Below are 16064 nucleotides of genomic sequence, written 5' to 3' on the forward strand. Positions count from 1 at the left end.
AGAGAGAGAGAGAGAGAGAGAGAGAGAGAGAGAGAGAGAGAGAGAGAGATCCAGCTATAGTTATAGGCAGAAGAAGTCTTCTATTACCTGTAATGTTTTAAAAATATTTAAAGAAAAACAATCCTAAAGACTGTTAACCCAATGTATTTTGTGCTCGCCTGAGGAAGTGGTAGGTAGCTCAAGACTGACATGCTCAAAGTAGTCTTCTAAAATAAGCAGTCTATTCAGTGCATAAAATTTAATTTTAAAGTTCATTAAAATGGTAGTACTTACGCAATTTCATCATTCTGGAATTCCAGCTCTCCACAGGTATCCTCAAAGTCTTCTCCTCCACCTCGAGCTGATCCTTCAATTGTTTTGTAAGGAACAATAACACTTCCTCGTGCTCCAGATGTTCTTAACACTTTGACCTCCATGATGCCAACACTCTCGCTCACATGTGTCACAGGTTCCTCAAAGGTAAAGATGCCTGCATGATCATCATCAAAAATAGTGACAGTGGCAGTAGAGGGAGAGCCCAGGCAAGCAAGAGATGCAATGTGATTAGCCTCCAGGATTCCATCTTCCAAAGCCTCTGATGTTACTTTGACATTGCTGAGGTGCACATGGAAGTTCTCATCTTCTTCAAAAATATCATCATCAATAATGCCAACACGGATTTCCTTTTGACTCTCTCCAGGTTTGAAGACCACAGTACCTTCAGTAAATTCATAATCAGAACCTGCGTTGGCTGTACCATCTTCTGTTCGGAAGTCAACGAAAACAGTGTTGCTCAAATCACCCCCTCTACGGATAATGTTGAGGGCCACTGTGCCACAATTTTCAAGACACTGATAAGCTCCCTGCTCAAAATAGATCTTACTGACTGGGTCATTTTCTGCCATTTCAATATTGACTTCATGCATGCTGACAGCTTTTCTGGCCTGATCTGCAGCATGTCTCTTTAAAATATTGCCAGCTCCAGTCATCAGACGGGTAGCTTGGATACGATAGAATGCACGACTCTTCTGCTGTTGACTCAGGACTTGGTAGTTGGCTAGTTCTATTAACTGCTCAATTTCTTTTTCTGGGTGTTTCTGTTTCAACTCCTTCAGGATCCTGGCCATTTCCCTCCTAGTTTCTTCATCATCTTGGTCCCTCTCGTCAACTTCCAGAACGAGAGCACCATCCAAGAAGTTATCCACATGAGAGTTGACCACTTTTCCATCCATTTCAATTTCGGCTTTGGAAGGGGGCCTGTCTCCTTCATGTTCGATGATCATTCCCCTTTGCTTGCCAGCTCGATATCTCTTATAGACATATTTGTAAAACAGAAGCCTTCTGTCTGCAACCCAAGCAAATACAACGCAGATGGGGAAGAAGAAGAAAGTAAGCAAACCTTCCCAGACTTCCACAACCCCCGGCGATATGACAGACAGAATCATGTAGAGCCAGGTATAGGCAAAGATGCTCCATGCTGCAGTTACGAAGAAGACTCGCAAATGTTTAATCTTCCTTGTTTCTCCATCAGGAACCACATAGACACAGAGAGCGATGATGATGAACATATTGAATGCAGCACTTCCAACAATAGTACTGGGACCAAGATCTCCAGCAGTAAAGTTATGGCCACAAACTTCAATCACAGAAAGAAGGATTTCAGGTGCTGAGGAGCCCAAAGCCATCAATGTTAGGTTGGATACTGTCTCATTCCAAATCCTCACTGTGGTCTTGGTGGTCTCTCCATTGGGTTTCTTTATGGTTATTTCTTTTTCTTGGGACGTGATGACTTCTATTGAGGACATGAATCGATCGGCAATGATAGATACTCCCAGGAACATGTAGACCATGGCCACAAAATACACAGTAGCTCTAGCAATTTTATCTCCAAAGGAAGGATCTTGGGGCTCCCATATGGGCAAAATCACACCCTTCTTACAATAATAAGAGCCAGTACATTCATTTGTATCATTTCCAGTTCCTTCACCTTCAGTCTCAGCACTTATTTTGTCCAGGTGGAAAAGCAAGAGAGCCACAGAGCTTAGTAAATATCCCAGTGGAAAGGTTGGCGAAAGATTTAATTTCATCATGGTTGCTGCTTGACTAAATTTCCAAGTCTCCCAACCTATATACAGAAAATCCAAGAAAGGGAAAAGAGATCAGATAATTTCAGACAAGACCAGAGTATGAATAAAGATAACACTTTTTCCATCATCGATTCCTTTACATCTAATAATCACAAATCCTCTATTAAATTATTTTTTTCTAGGAGTCATAAGTTATTAAACAGTCTTTTAATTCTTAAAGGATGAATTTCCGTCCCAGGATATTGCTGATTGCACAAGAATTACAGTTGACTTATCAAGAATAAGAAGCAAAATAATAGTCTTGCCCTGCTGAATGAACATTTAGCATGTTAATAGATTACAAGAAAACTTTTGAAACATTAAATAATTCTTCCTAGTGGATGAAAATGAACCACCTCCCCTCCCATCAATGCTCAGCAGTTTTAGCCAAGAAGGAAACCAAAGCCCTCTTATGTAAATTATTGCTTTGAAACATGTACACTTGGAAGAAAGAGGAAGACACAGGAACCTTCAGACACAAAACCTATTGGGAATCCTAAATTTGGATTCTACCTTGCATGTCATAAAAAATAAAACATCATTAGTGTTCTAATTATACTTGAAATGAAATGAAACATATCAATCTGTGATCAAAACTATGCCTTCCTTAATAAAATCAACAACAACAAATATATAGCCTCCTTTAAAAATATTGGAATGATTATATTTCAAAAATTATAATTGTTTCAAATATGGTTTGAATAGTGCACATTTCCTCCTAATTTTTAGCAAACACTGGTATCATGCCAAAATAGTAGGTAGACCTTAGTTTCTCCCTTCACAGACAACTCTACCTCTAACTACGAGAGTCTACTTTAAAATCTATAGATCCTCAATCAGTAGGAAGAAAGGAAAATTCATAGTTCCCAAGTCTAATTTTAGTATAGCATAGGAGCTGACAGACTTAAAAATCATCATTACCAACCATGAAATGTTATGAAATATAGGGGGGAAGAGAGAGAGAGAGAGAGAGAGAGAGAGAGAGAGAGAGAGAGAGAGAGAGAGAGAGAGAGAGAGAGAGAGAGAGGAAGAAGGAGGAAGAGGAGGAAGAAGAGAAAGAAGAAGAGCTCAAGTGGCCCAAATCATTCAAGAATAATTAATTCTAATTCATACATGTAGCTAAAGACATGAATCATAAAGTAAAAATACTCTAAAAGTAAAACACTGGAGGAAAGAGAAAGAACAAAAAGTAAAGTTAGTATTAAAGAAGGAAATTAAAATGGAGGGGAATATACAGGTGGTAATCATAACTGTGAATGTGAATAGGATGAACTCACCCATAAAACACAAGCAGATAGCAGAATGGACATGTAGTCTACAAGAAACCTACATGAGGCAGATTGACATACAGAGGGTAAAGATAAGGATCTAGAGCAGAATCTATTGGGCTGCAATTAAGACAAAGAAGACAGGAGTAGTAATCATGATCTCAGACAAGGCTAAAGTAAAAATAGATTCAATTAAAAGATACAAGGAAGGAAACTACATCTTTAAAAGGTAACAAGTAATAAAGAAATACCAGTACTTGACATACATACATCAAATGGTACAGTTTCCAGATTTTTAAAGGGGAAATTGAAGGAGCTTATTGGAGGAAATAGTTTAAAAAACCATTCTAGTGGGGGACCTCAATCTTCCCCTATCAGAACTAGACAAATAGAACCAAAAATAAATTTAAAAGTAAGGAAAGTAAATTAAATGTTAGAAAAATTAGATCTAATAGATGTCTGGAGAAAACTGAATAGGGATAAAAAGGAATATACTTTCATTTCTGCAGCACATGGTACATATACAAAGATTGGTCATGTACTAAGGCATAAAAACATAGCAGAAAAATCAGAAATAATAAATACAACTTTTTCAAATCATAATGCAATAAAAATCATAAGGTTTCATGGAGAGGCAAATTTAAAAATAATTGGAAATTAAATAATCTAATTCTTCAAAACTGGTGGGTCAAAGAACAAATTAAAGAAACAATTACTGATTCCACTGAAGAGAACAACAATGAGGAGACAGCATATTAAAATCTATGGAATACAGCCAAAGCAGTACTCAGGGGAAAATATATAACCCTGAGTGCCTATATCAACAAATAGAAAGGGAGGAGATTAATGAATTGGACATGCAACTTAAACAACTAGAAAAAGAACAAATTAAAAAAAACAGATAAAAACTAAATTGGAAATCATAAAAATTAAAGGAGAAATTAATAAAATTGAAAGTAAAAGAACTATTTAATTAATAAGACTAAGAACTTGTCTTTGAAAAAACAAATTAAATAAAGTATTGGTTAACCTAATTAAAAAAAGGAAAGAAGGGAATCAAATTAACAGTATTAAAAATGAAAAGGGCAATATTACCTCCAAGGAAGAGGAAATTAGGGCAATTTTAGAGGTATTTTGCCTAATTATGTGACAAGAAATATGACAATATAGGTGAATTGGATGACTATTTACAAAAAATAAAAATCATCCAGATTATAAAAGAGGAAATAGGATACTTAAATAATCCTGTATCCAAAAAACAAATTGAATAAGTCATTAAGGAACTTCCTAAGAAAAAATCACCAAGACCAGATGGATTCACAACTGAATTATATCAAATATTTAAAGAACAACTAATTCTAATACTACACAAACTATTTGACAAAATAAACAAAGAAGGAGTCTTACAAAATTCTTTTTATGACACAAATGTAGTACTGATTCCCAAGTAAGGAAGACCAAAAACAGAAAGAAAATTATACACCAATCTTCCCAATGAACATAGATGCAAAAATATTAAAGAAAATATTAGCATGATTATTCACTATGACCAGGTGGGATTCAAACCAGGAATGAAGGGCTGGTTTAATATTAGGAAAACTATCCACATAATTGACCATATCAACAGCAAAACTAACAAAAAAAAACACATAATTATCTCAGATGCAGAAAAAGCCTTTGACAAAATACAACACCCATTCCTATTGAAAACACTAGAAAATTTAGGTATAGAAGGGCCTTTCCTCAAAATAATAAGCCGTATATATTTAAAACCATCAGCAAATATCATCTGTAATGAAGGCAAGTTAGAAACCTTCCCAATGATATCAGGAATGAAGCATGGATGCCCATTATCACCTCTACTATGTAATATTATACTGGAAATGCTAGCAGTAGTAATTAGAGAAGAAAATGAAATGGAAGGAATTTAAGTAGGCAATGAGGAAACTAAACTATCACTCTTAGAAAATATGATGGTATATTTAGATAATCCTAGAAAATCAACTAAAAAGCTAGTGGAAATAATTAAGCACTTTAGCAAAGTTGGAGGGTACAAAATAAACCCACACAAAACATCTGTATTTCTATATATTTCCAACAAAACACAGTAGCAAGAGTTGAGAAAGAGAAACTCCATTTAAAATCACTCAAGACTATATAAAATATTTGAGAATTTATTTGTCAAGACAAACACAGAAATCATATGAACAGAACTACAAAACCATTTTCATACAATTAAAACTAGATCTAAGTAATTGGAAAAACATTAATTACTCATGGGTAAGATGAGCTGATTTAATAAAAATTATAATCCTACTTAAATTAATCTACTTATTCAGTGCCATACCTATCACAAAACCAAGAAACTTTTTATAAAATTAAAAAGAACTATAATAAAGTTCATCTGGAAGAATAAAAGATAAAAAAATATCAAGAGAAGTAATGAAAAAATGTGAAGGATGGTGGTTTACCAGTACCAGATCTTAAACTGTACTATAAAGTGGTGATCAGCAAAACAATATGGTATTGGCTGAGACAGAAGGATGGATCAATAGATTAGAATAGGGATAAATAAGCCCGGCAAGCTAGTATTCAATAAGCCCAAATATCCCAGCTTTGAGGACAAAAACTCACTATTTAACAAGAACTTCTGGGAAGAATGGAAAACAGTATGGAAAAAATTAGGTTTAGAACAACATGTCACACTCTATACCAAGACATTCAAAATGGATAAATGACTTAAACATGAAGAGTGAAATCATAATTAAGTTAGGAGAGCATAGGATACTATACCTGTCAGATCTATGGGAACAGAAGGAATTTAAGACCAAAAAAGAGACAGAAAACATTACAAAATGTAAAATGAATAATTTTGATTATATTAAATTAAAAATTATAAAAATGTTTTGCACAAAGAAAACCAATGCAATCAAAATTAGAAGGGAAGCAACGAAATGGGGGGAAAATTATAACAAAACTCTCTGACAAAAGTCTAATTTCCCAAATATAAAGGAACTAAGTCAAATTTACAAAAAAAAAAAATCAAGTCATTCCCCAAATGACAAATGATCAAGAGATATGAATAGGTAGTTTTCAGATAAATAAATCATAACTACCAATAATCACATGAAAAAGTATCTTAAATCTCTCCTCATTAGAGAAATATAAATCAAAACAAATCTGAGGTACCACCTCACACCTAGTACATAGGCCAATATGACAGTAAAGGAAAATAATAAATAATGGAGGGATGTGCTAAAATTTGGACACTAATACGTTGCTGGTGGAATTGTGAGTTGATCCAACCATTCTGGAAGGTAATTTGGAATTATGCCCAAAAGGTTTTAAAAGAATGCATAACCTTTGATCTAGATATATGACTACTAGGTTTGTAGCCCAAAGAGATAAAAAAATGTTCGTACAAAAATATTTATAGCTGAACTTTTTGTCATGGCAAAAATGGGGGGATGTCCATTGATTGGGGAATGGCTGAACAAACTGTGGTACACGATGGTGATAGAATATTATTGTGCTGTAAAGAAATGGTGGATTTCCAAGTGAACTGGAAGAACCTCCATGAATTGATGCAGAGTGAAACAAGCAGAACTAGGAGAATATTCTACACAGAAACTGAAATATGATGGCACTATCAAATGTAACGGATTTTGATACTAATAGCAATGAAATAATCCAGGACATTCAAAAGTGACTTATGAGAAAGAACATACTATCCACAACCTGAGAAAGAACTGTGGGAATAGAAATGCAGAAGAAAAACATATTGTTTATCACATGGTTCTATGGGTATATGCCTGGGGGTTTTGGTTTTAAAAGATCACTCTATTATGAACATGAATAATATGGAAATAGGTTTTGAGCAGTGATACATGTATAACACAGTAGAAGTGCTTGTCAGTTCCGTAAGGGAGGAGGGAAGAAGAAAAGGACAGAAAATGAATCATGTAACCATAGAAAAATATTCTAAATCAATAAATAAAGAAATTTAAGTAAAAAGAAATCTATGCTGGAATTATAAACCACTGAGCTTCTGCTTTGAGGATCTAGGTGAGGGAATGTCTAGAAGACAAGGCTCAAGATGACAATGCCATGGAGGGAGATTTCCTTGGGGTAGGATAGCTTATAGTACTGTGGAGCCATGAGCAGTTTATAAAATATAAGAATGACCCAGTTGCAGTCCTATTTCAGATCAAACTATTTTCAACATTATGCAGAGTGGGAAATGGAACTTGAGGAGTTTTCTAGATATTTTGACTAAGTCAAAAAATAACCTTACCTTCACTTGTCTCATCAACTTTCTGATAAGCATCTCAGACCTACTCCATGTCAGACCCTTGCTTTTCTCTAAGATCTTTATGTAAAAATTTCCTGGGGCTCAGTTATGTCTCTGGCCTTGAGATTCCAAACAAATGCATTCAGCAGTCTCATCCTAGCTGGCAGAAAGATAGGACATTATGGAGCTCTCTTGGTAATATTCATTTTGCTTTAACCCCTCTATGATATGGGATAACTTACTTTTCAACATTTATTCACATATTTTAAAAGACCATAAAAATTCTGAAATCTAATGTAGGCTGGAAAAGAGCCTCACCCTAAACTAAAAAGGAGAGTTTCCAAAATGGTTTAGAGGTGTTAAGGAACTCATTTCAAGCTCAAAGGAACTGAGCCACAAGTGTAACAAGAGGACAGAGTCCAGAATATTCTATGCCTGTTAAGAAATAGGTCTGGTTTATTTTTTAAAAAAATACTAAATAATACCACAGGTTTGTAATGTTGAAAGATGAAAAAGATGAGGGTATGGTATATACTGAAAGAATGGCATCTAATATGTTTTCAGTTTTATTCTAAGAAAAATGGTCAAAATAGTGAATCTCGATTCCTTTCAAAGTTGTTATTCTTCTTAGTAATTCTAACATCCATCCCTTCATTCATTCAGAATGTATTAGCCATCTACTATGTGTCAAGCAGGATACTTGATTTTGGTTATAAAGAAGTAAAAAGGAAAGAGCTGAACATCCCCTAGGTTTTATATTTGAATCTTTAACACTAGAACAGTGCCTTGCATATAGTATGTGCTTAAAAATGTGAAGTCAACAGGTCTAGAAGAATTATATAATAACAACAGCATTGTCAAGAAAAAAGTTATGAAAGAGTTAAGAAATCTAATCAATTCAATAACTGAGCATGACTCCAGGGAACCAGTGATACATCCTGGCATAGAGATGAGGGACTCAGGACAAAGAATGAGATACATTTTTTGAAATATCAAATGTGGGAATTTATTTCACTTCACTATGTTTATTATAAACATTTTACTTTTTTTTCCTATTGTGGGATTAGAAGGTAGGAGGATGAAAAGGTAAATATTTTTCAATTTCAAAACAACTTTTTAAAAGAAACTTCCATTTGTAACTCAGTTTTTTAATGTTAAAAATATTTTTTGTTAAAAGAAGGGATTTCTTTTTTTAATGTCCAGGGGTATTTTTTAATGGCTTTTTAAAAAAAAAACCTTATCTTCCATCTTGGAGTCAATACTTTGTATTGGTTCCAAGGCAGAAGAGTGGTAATAGCTAGGCAATGGATGTCAAGTGACATGCCCAGGGTCACACAGCTAGGAAGTGTCTGAGGCCAGATTTTAGCCTAGGACTTCCCATCTTTAGGGCTGGCTCTCAATCCAGTGAGCCAGCCAGCTGCCCCTTTAATGGTCTTTTGAAGCTTACAGGGGGCTGATTGGGAATGAAAGCCTTTTGAACAATCATATATATCATGTCAGCAGAGAAAGAGGCAAGAAGAAAACCCTGCTACGTGGCACCTTTCTTAGCATAAACCATTGAAGGCTACCATTTGTAGATTTGTGCCAACTTGGACATCAACCTGAAGATCAGAGAATGAATGATTTTGTTTCCAGTGTAGACATTAGAAATAGTTACTATCCCAAAGTTAGTTTTTGGTAACTGAATGCCATCCCTATTTATGCCTACAAAGTCGATATTATCTAAGATATCAGGACTATAAATTTCCTTGACCCTCATCTGCCACTTCATGTCATGGTTTGCAAGATGACCAGGTAATGATAGATCAATTTAAAATCCATCATCACTAATAGAAAAACAAGTCAAGGAATTCTACCACAACTACAATTTGACTCATAAACTTTAAAAAAAATTAAACAAGGAAAAAAACTGCCTAGACTCTCAGAGGAGGAAACAATATTTAAATAAATGTATTTTAGAAAAAGAAATTGAATACAGCATAAATGAACTTTCTAAGAAAAAAGCAGCAGGACTTACAAGTGAATTCTACCAAACATTTAAAAAATCAACCAATTCAAATACTAATTAATTAAAAAATAACAAATAAAGGATTTTTAACAAACTCCTTTTACAAAACAAATATGGTGCTGATACTTAAATCAGGAAGAGCAAAAACAGAGAATGAAAATTATAGACCAGTTTCATTAATGAACATAGATGCAAAAATTATAAAATACTAGCTAGGGGACTGCAATAAAATACACAAAGATTATACATTGTGACAAAAGAAGACATCAGGAATGTAGGGATAACTTAATATAAGGAAAAACCATCAACATCATTGATTATATTAATCACAAAAGCAATTTAAAACCATATGATTATATCAATAGATGCAGAAAAAGCCTTTGACAAAATAGAAGATATATTCTATTAAAAACACTGGAAAGCAAAGTAGATTTTTTCTTAAAATGATAGAAAGAATATACCTAAAGGCATCAGCAAGTATTATTTTTAATGAAGATAAGCTAAAAGCCTTCCCAATAAGGTCAGGAGGGAATCAAGGATGCACATTATCATCAATATTATTGAACATAGTATTAGAAACTTTGGAAGTAGCAATAATAGGAGAAAATGAAATTAAAGGAACCATAATGGGCAAAGAGTAATAAAATGCTCTCTTTTTGCAAAAAGTGTGATGGTATATTTGGAAAATCCTAGAGATTCGGCAAAGAAATTAGTTGAAATTGGCAATAATTTTAGCAAAGTAGTAGGATATAAAATGAACCTACATAAGTCATTACCATTTTTATATATTATTAACAAGTTCCTGAAAGAAAAAAATAGTAAAAGATACTCCATTTAAAATAACCACAGATAGAATAAAATACCTGGGAGTATACCTGCCAGAACAAACCCAGGAACTACAGGAACATAATTATAAAATATATTTTACAAGAATAAAGTCAGATCTAAATGACTGGAGAAATATTATTTGTTTATGCATGGGCAGAGACAATATAATTAAAATGACAATACTATCTAAACTAATCTACTTATTCAATACCATTCTAATTAAATTACCAAAAAATATTTTATTTAACTTGAAAAATAACAAAATTCATTTGGAAGAACAAAAATCAAGAACAGCAAAAGAATCATTGAGAAGAGATTAAGGAAAGAGGTCAGTTTCATATTTTAAATTATATTATAAAGTAGTAATTATCAAAACTACTAGCTAAGAAATAGAAAAGTAGATCAGTGGACCAGGATGGTCATATAATAAGAAATACTAGTAAAAGATTATAGTAGCTTTGTATTTTAGAAAAGCATAGATCCAGCTTTTGGAAATAAGAAATCACTATTAGGCAAAACTGTTGGGACAACTGGAAGGTAGTTTGGTAGAAATGAGGCATAGACCAATATCTTACATCATTCACTAAGATAAGTTCAAAGTAGATATATAATCTAGACATAAAAGAAGATATCATAAGCAAATTGGAACTGGGATCATATTACCTGTCAGATTTATAAATAGGAGAATTTATGTCAATAAGAGAAGGACTATGAAATGTAAAAATGGATCATCTTGAGTATATTAAATGGAAAAGTTTTTTATACAAATAAAACAAACGTTGCCAAGATTATGAGGAAAGCAGAATAATGTGAAAAAATTATAGGTAGCTTCTCAGATAGAAGTCTCATATCTAAAATATAAAGAGAACTTTGTCAACTTTATAACAATAAGAGCCATTTCTCAATTGATGAATGGGCAGAAGATATGAATAGATAATTTTCAGATGAAGTAATGAAATCCATAAATAGGTATTTGGGGAAAAATCATTATTGACAAGAGTAAACCCAAATAATTCTGATATATCATCTCCTACCCATCAGACTAGGTAAAATGAAAGAAGGGAAAAATGACAAATATTGGAGGAGATGTGGAAAATGAGGACACTAATACATTATTGGTGGAGCTGTGAAATGATACAACCATTTTTGAGAATAATTTAGAATTATATCCAGATATTTATAAAACTCTGTACACCCTAAGCCCCATTAATAATGTTACTGGGTCTGCTTCCTAAGGAGGTCAGGGAAAAATATGCTCCAAGATATTTATAGTGGCTCTCATTGGGGTAGCAAAGAACTGGAAAATGAGGGAATACCCATCAAATAGGGAATGGCTAAAAAATTGTGATTTATGATTGTGACAGAATACTACTATTCCATAAAAAATGATGATCAGGTAATTAAAAAAATACTTGGAAAGAACAGCAAAATATATAGAACCAAGAGAACATCATACACAGCTATGGATTTAATACTTGAAGAATAAATTGTGAATGGTCCCTCCAGAGAATGAACTGTAAATATTAAAGACATAATTTATATAAAAAAAGAAAATGGGATAACATGAAAACATTAAAAGAAGACAATATTTCCTATAGTTTATTATCTTTCTGTTATTTCCTATATGTACCTGATTTACATAGACTTTTAAAAAAAGTATTTACATAGAAGCATTGTCTAACTTTTCTACTATTTCAATGGAGGGAGTTTATTTTGTAGAGCTGGATTATATTTAGGACTGTATACATGGAATTTTAATTTGAATGACATATCTTCTTTCTCAGTGAAATGTAGACTGGTTTCAAGTTGAGACTATTGTTCCTTTTCTTTGTGGTAGGCATTTAATGCTTGTTTGCTGATTTGGTGAAATTCGGTTTCTAAATAAACTTCTCAATAGAGTAAAGAAAAAGAAACTGAAAGGCATTTTAAGGATTATTTAATCCAAAAGCCCCATTTCAGAGATGAGTAAACTGGGAGTCAAAGAATTAAAATGATTTGCTGAAGGTTTACACAGATGCCTAGTGGCAGATCCAATATTAGTTGTCATTCAAGGTCACTCTCAGTCCAATGCATTCTCTACTACATCCCCATATTTGGGGTCCTAGTGTGAATAGGACTTTTAGAAGCACTATCTCCCGAAATGCTGATATACCAGTTAGGCTGCATTTCCTAGGGGATGGGGGTGGGAGACATGAGAATGCCAACCCCTTTTTCAAAACACATGTGCAAAGTGTACAGCAAATACCCACTCAAAGAAGGATCAAAGAGCATCATAATTGTCTATGCAGGATGATATTGTTATCATTTCTAAAATAATTAGACCTGAAAAGTTGACACAGCCACAGTATCTATGCCACATAATTTAAAGCATGGGTTCAGAACTCTCTCAAATCTCCTCATAAACACTTATTTCCATGAAAATTGAACAAGATGTATTAGAATGGAATGATTGAATATATTTTGGCCTGCTGCCTCTCTTTTTTACACCCCTTATCTGACAGTCCTGATTTGATTTTTCCATTCTAAGCGCATGTGTCAGTGCTGGTTTCCATGGCTGCTTAAAATGAACTCTTACCTGGGGTTATCAGCATCACTATGGTCAGATTACTAAATGAGAATACCACAGTGTACATCATTGGGCAAGGCTACTAAATACAGATCCTCAAACATTTACTAATCATCTGTCTCTGTGACATAAGGCATTGTGGATATAAACATGAAAAATAACAGCCCTTGCCATCTTCAAGGAGCTCCCCAGTACTAAATGGTGATAATAAAGGATAATGAGAAGATATCAAGCTCTATATGGCGAAGGCTGTCTGTGTTAATGAGATAAGTTTCCGTATAAGCAGGGGTTCTTAAGGTTTTTTGTGTCAGGGACTCTTTGGCAAGATGGTGAAGCTTATAGAACCCCTTATCAAAATAATGTTTTAAATGCATAAAATACAATTTTGTTGTTTAGTCATTTTGATCATGTCTGACTCTGGCCCCAGTTGGTATTTTCTTGACAAAGACACTGGATTTGTTTGCCAGCTCCTTCTGCAGATCTTTTACAGATGAAGAAACTGAGGCAAACATGGTTAAATGATTTTCCCAAGGTCATGCAACTAGTGTCAGAGGCCAGATCAGTCTTCTTGACTCCAGGGCAAGAACCCCTGCTGTATAAAAAGTAGAAACAATTGTATGAGTAGTCATTGTTGGACTGTAGCCAAATGGATAGTGGGATGCTTCCATAATCTAAATGCCTCAGGGAGATGTTCCTGGGTATTATACTCACCTCAGAGTAAATATGCCTACCTAATAACAATTCATCTTTCAATCAGAGCAGATGGTAAAATGGTCAAATCCAGGAACAAAGGCACAGTAGTACATCTGCTTTACTCCAAAGAATGACTATCTAACATGAGAGCAATAAATATGATTCATTGGCTGTGTCCTCAGCTTAGTACTGGGGAAGGTGCACTGGGGCTAGAGTCAGAGAATCTGGGTTCCATTGCCACCTCTGATGCTTTGTACCTGTATGACCTTAAACAAGTCACTTAACCTCCCTGGAACTAAGTCTACTCATCCATATATAAGGGAGGTTACACTAGATGGTTGCTGAGATATATTTTAGTTCTCGATCTGTAATCCCTATAATATGATTCCCTGAAGCATCAAAATAGTTCTGTTCCTATAATTATCAATTAGTATTGGCCTGGGGCAAGAGGCAAATAATTTTTCTATCTGTCCCATACAGTATTCCATTTCTAACGTAAGTTATACCCTGACTTCCTATTCAAAGTCAAACATGGGAACTGCTGATTGACAGTTATATATCAGATCATTTTATATTTTAGAACTAACTCATGATTCTCATCTGCCCCTTCCCACTACATCTGTGTAATCCCAGCTGGTTTTAATACCTGAAGATAAGCAAATGATGGGTGTTTCTAAGACCAGTGAACACAACACTCCAAATATGGATACTAGAGATTTTCAGAGATTTTCTAATACTTCTGCAGGAAAGCAGTGTGCCAGAGGAATATACTGGTCTTAACCTGCCCGTTCCATCTGAGATCCAAAGCAATTTTCCTGTCCTCAGCTTTATGGCAATCATCTTATTAACATCTATGGGAACCAAAGAGAGAATGCTGATTTTTCTCAGTGAACACAATCTAACCATAAGCTTGACTTTTTTGTCTAACTTGTCTCATGTAGAGTATTCATCAGGCTGCCCAACCAAATGAATGGGTCCTGCAGAGAGAGAGAAAGAATGGCCATAAAGGGGAGCTCAAGTCTTAACTACTGCTTTGGCAGGGTTTATTGGACTAGGATTTAGTGCAAGGTCATATCACCCAAGAATGAGCGAGGTGGCTCAGCAGATGGAGCACTGGACTTGGAGTCAGAAAAGTCTTTGTTCCAATTCAGCCCCAGACACTTACTAGCTATGTGATCCTGGTCAAGCCGCTTAGCTTCTGTTTGCTTAAATCCACTACAGAAGGAAAAGGCAAACTTCTCTAGTATCCTTGCCAAGAAAACTCCACGGACAATATTGCCATGAGATGGTCCGTGGAATGACAAAAAATTAGACATGACTAAGCAATTCAACAACACTAACAACAAAGTATCACTGAATCAAATCATCAAGCAAACAAACAACATCAATAACAAGAAAATACAATGAAGAGATTGGAAGGGAAGAGGAGATACTTCCAGAATTTTGTCTCAAACAAAGGCTTAGGAGTATAAGAGATCAAGGTTCTATTACTAAACAAAGTTCCTAGTTGTGGGTCTTGGGGGTGGTGGTGTTAAGTATCTTATACACATAGGCTGGAGTAGGATAAAACTAAAGTAACGTATTACCAGAAAAAGAAGAAAATCTATGACAGCTTTAAATTCCTAGAAGTACTTGGGGGTATCTTCCCCACATGATTCCAATTTATGATAGTCCCAATATATTCAACACACTTAGATGATTTAAGGATTCTGATAAAGGAGATCTTTTCAGAAATGTCACATCTTGCTCCATGAATATTATGACAATGGCCAAAAAGCCCATAAAAATTTATATCCATTCTACCTAAGCAGTCCCTTCATTAGAGAGGCATTTGCAAAGAAGTTAGCTCTTTTTTGTTTAGTATCTGTTAATTTTCACTTAGAGGAAGGTTCCCTAATATTGATTATATTACAATTTACATGACTCAAATATTCTTATTCTCCATAGTAGGTGATAGGAAAGGCTTGCTTGGCCATGTTTGCCAATAAAAGTCATCTTTTGAGAACATAAACATGTCTCATTGTGAAACCAAAAAGTAAACTGAAAGCAAGAAGACTCTCTAAGCCTCTGGTTTTTGAAGTCAGCTGGAGATTCTCCTCCTACTCTTCTAAGATCAGCTCTGTAGGGAATACAGAGCAAAATAAGTTCTCACCGAGTACTATCTACAAGAAACTAGACAATTACATTGTTTCCTGACAACAGATGTCCCTCTTATAAGAAAAATAGCTCTATTATTAGAGAAGGATAACATTGTAGACCCTACCAAGTCCATCCATTTTCCTAACCGTCGACTAATTCAATTGTT

General features: G+C 34.5%; 1 protein-coding gene across 2 annotated transcripts in view; it reads right to left on the minus strand.

The window, feature by feature from the left end:
- SLC8A1 (solute carrier family 8 member A1) overlaps window positions 1-16064 on the minus strand; it is a 415876-nt gene that overhangs the window by 385234 nt on the left and 14578 nt on the right. For both annotated transcript variants that reach the window (XM_044663276.1, XM_044663277.1), the window contains exon 2: window positions 274-2104. In XM_044663276.1, the coding sequence (XP_044519211.1) occupies window positions 274-2069 (1796 nt within the window). In that variant the 5' untranslated portion in view covers window positions 2070-2104. The remainder of the gene's footprint in view (window positions 1-273; window positions 2105-16064) is intronic.

The sequence above is a fragment of the Gracilinanus agilis genome, chromosome 2 (assembly GCF_016433145.1).
Source record: "Gracilinanus agilis isolate LMUSP501 chromosome 2, AgileGrace, whole genome shotgun sequence".
NCBI classification, from domain to species: domain Eukaryota; kingdom Metazoa; phylum Chordata; class Mammalia; order Didelphimorphia; family Didelphidae; genus Gracilinanus; species Gracilinanus agilis.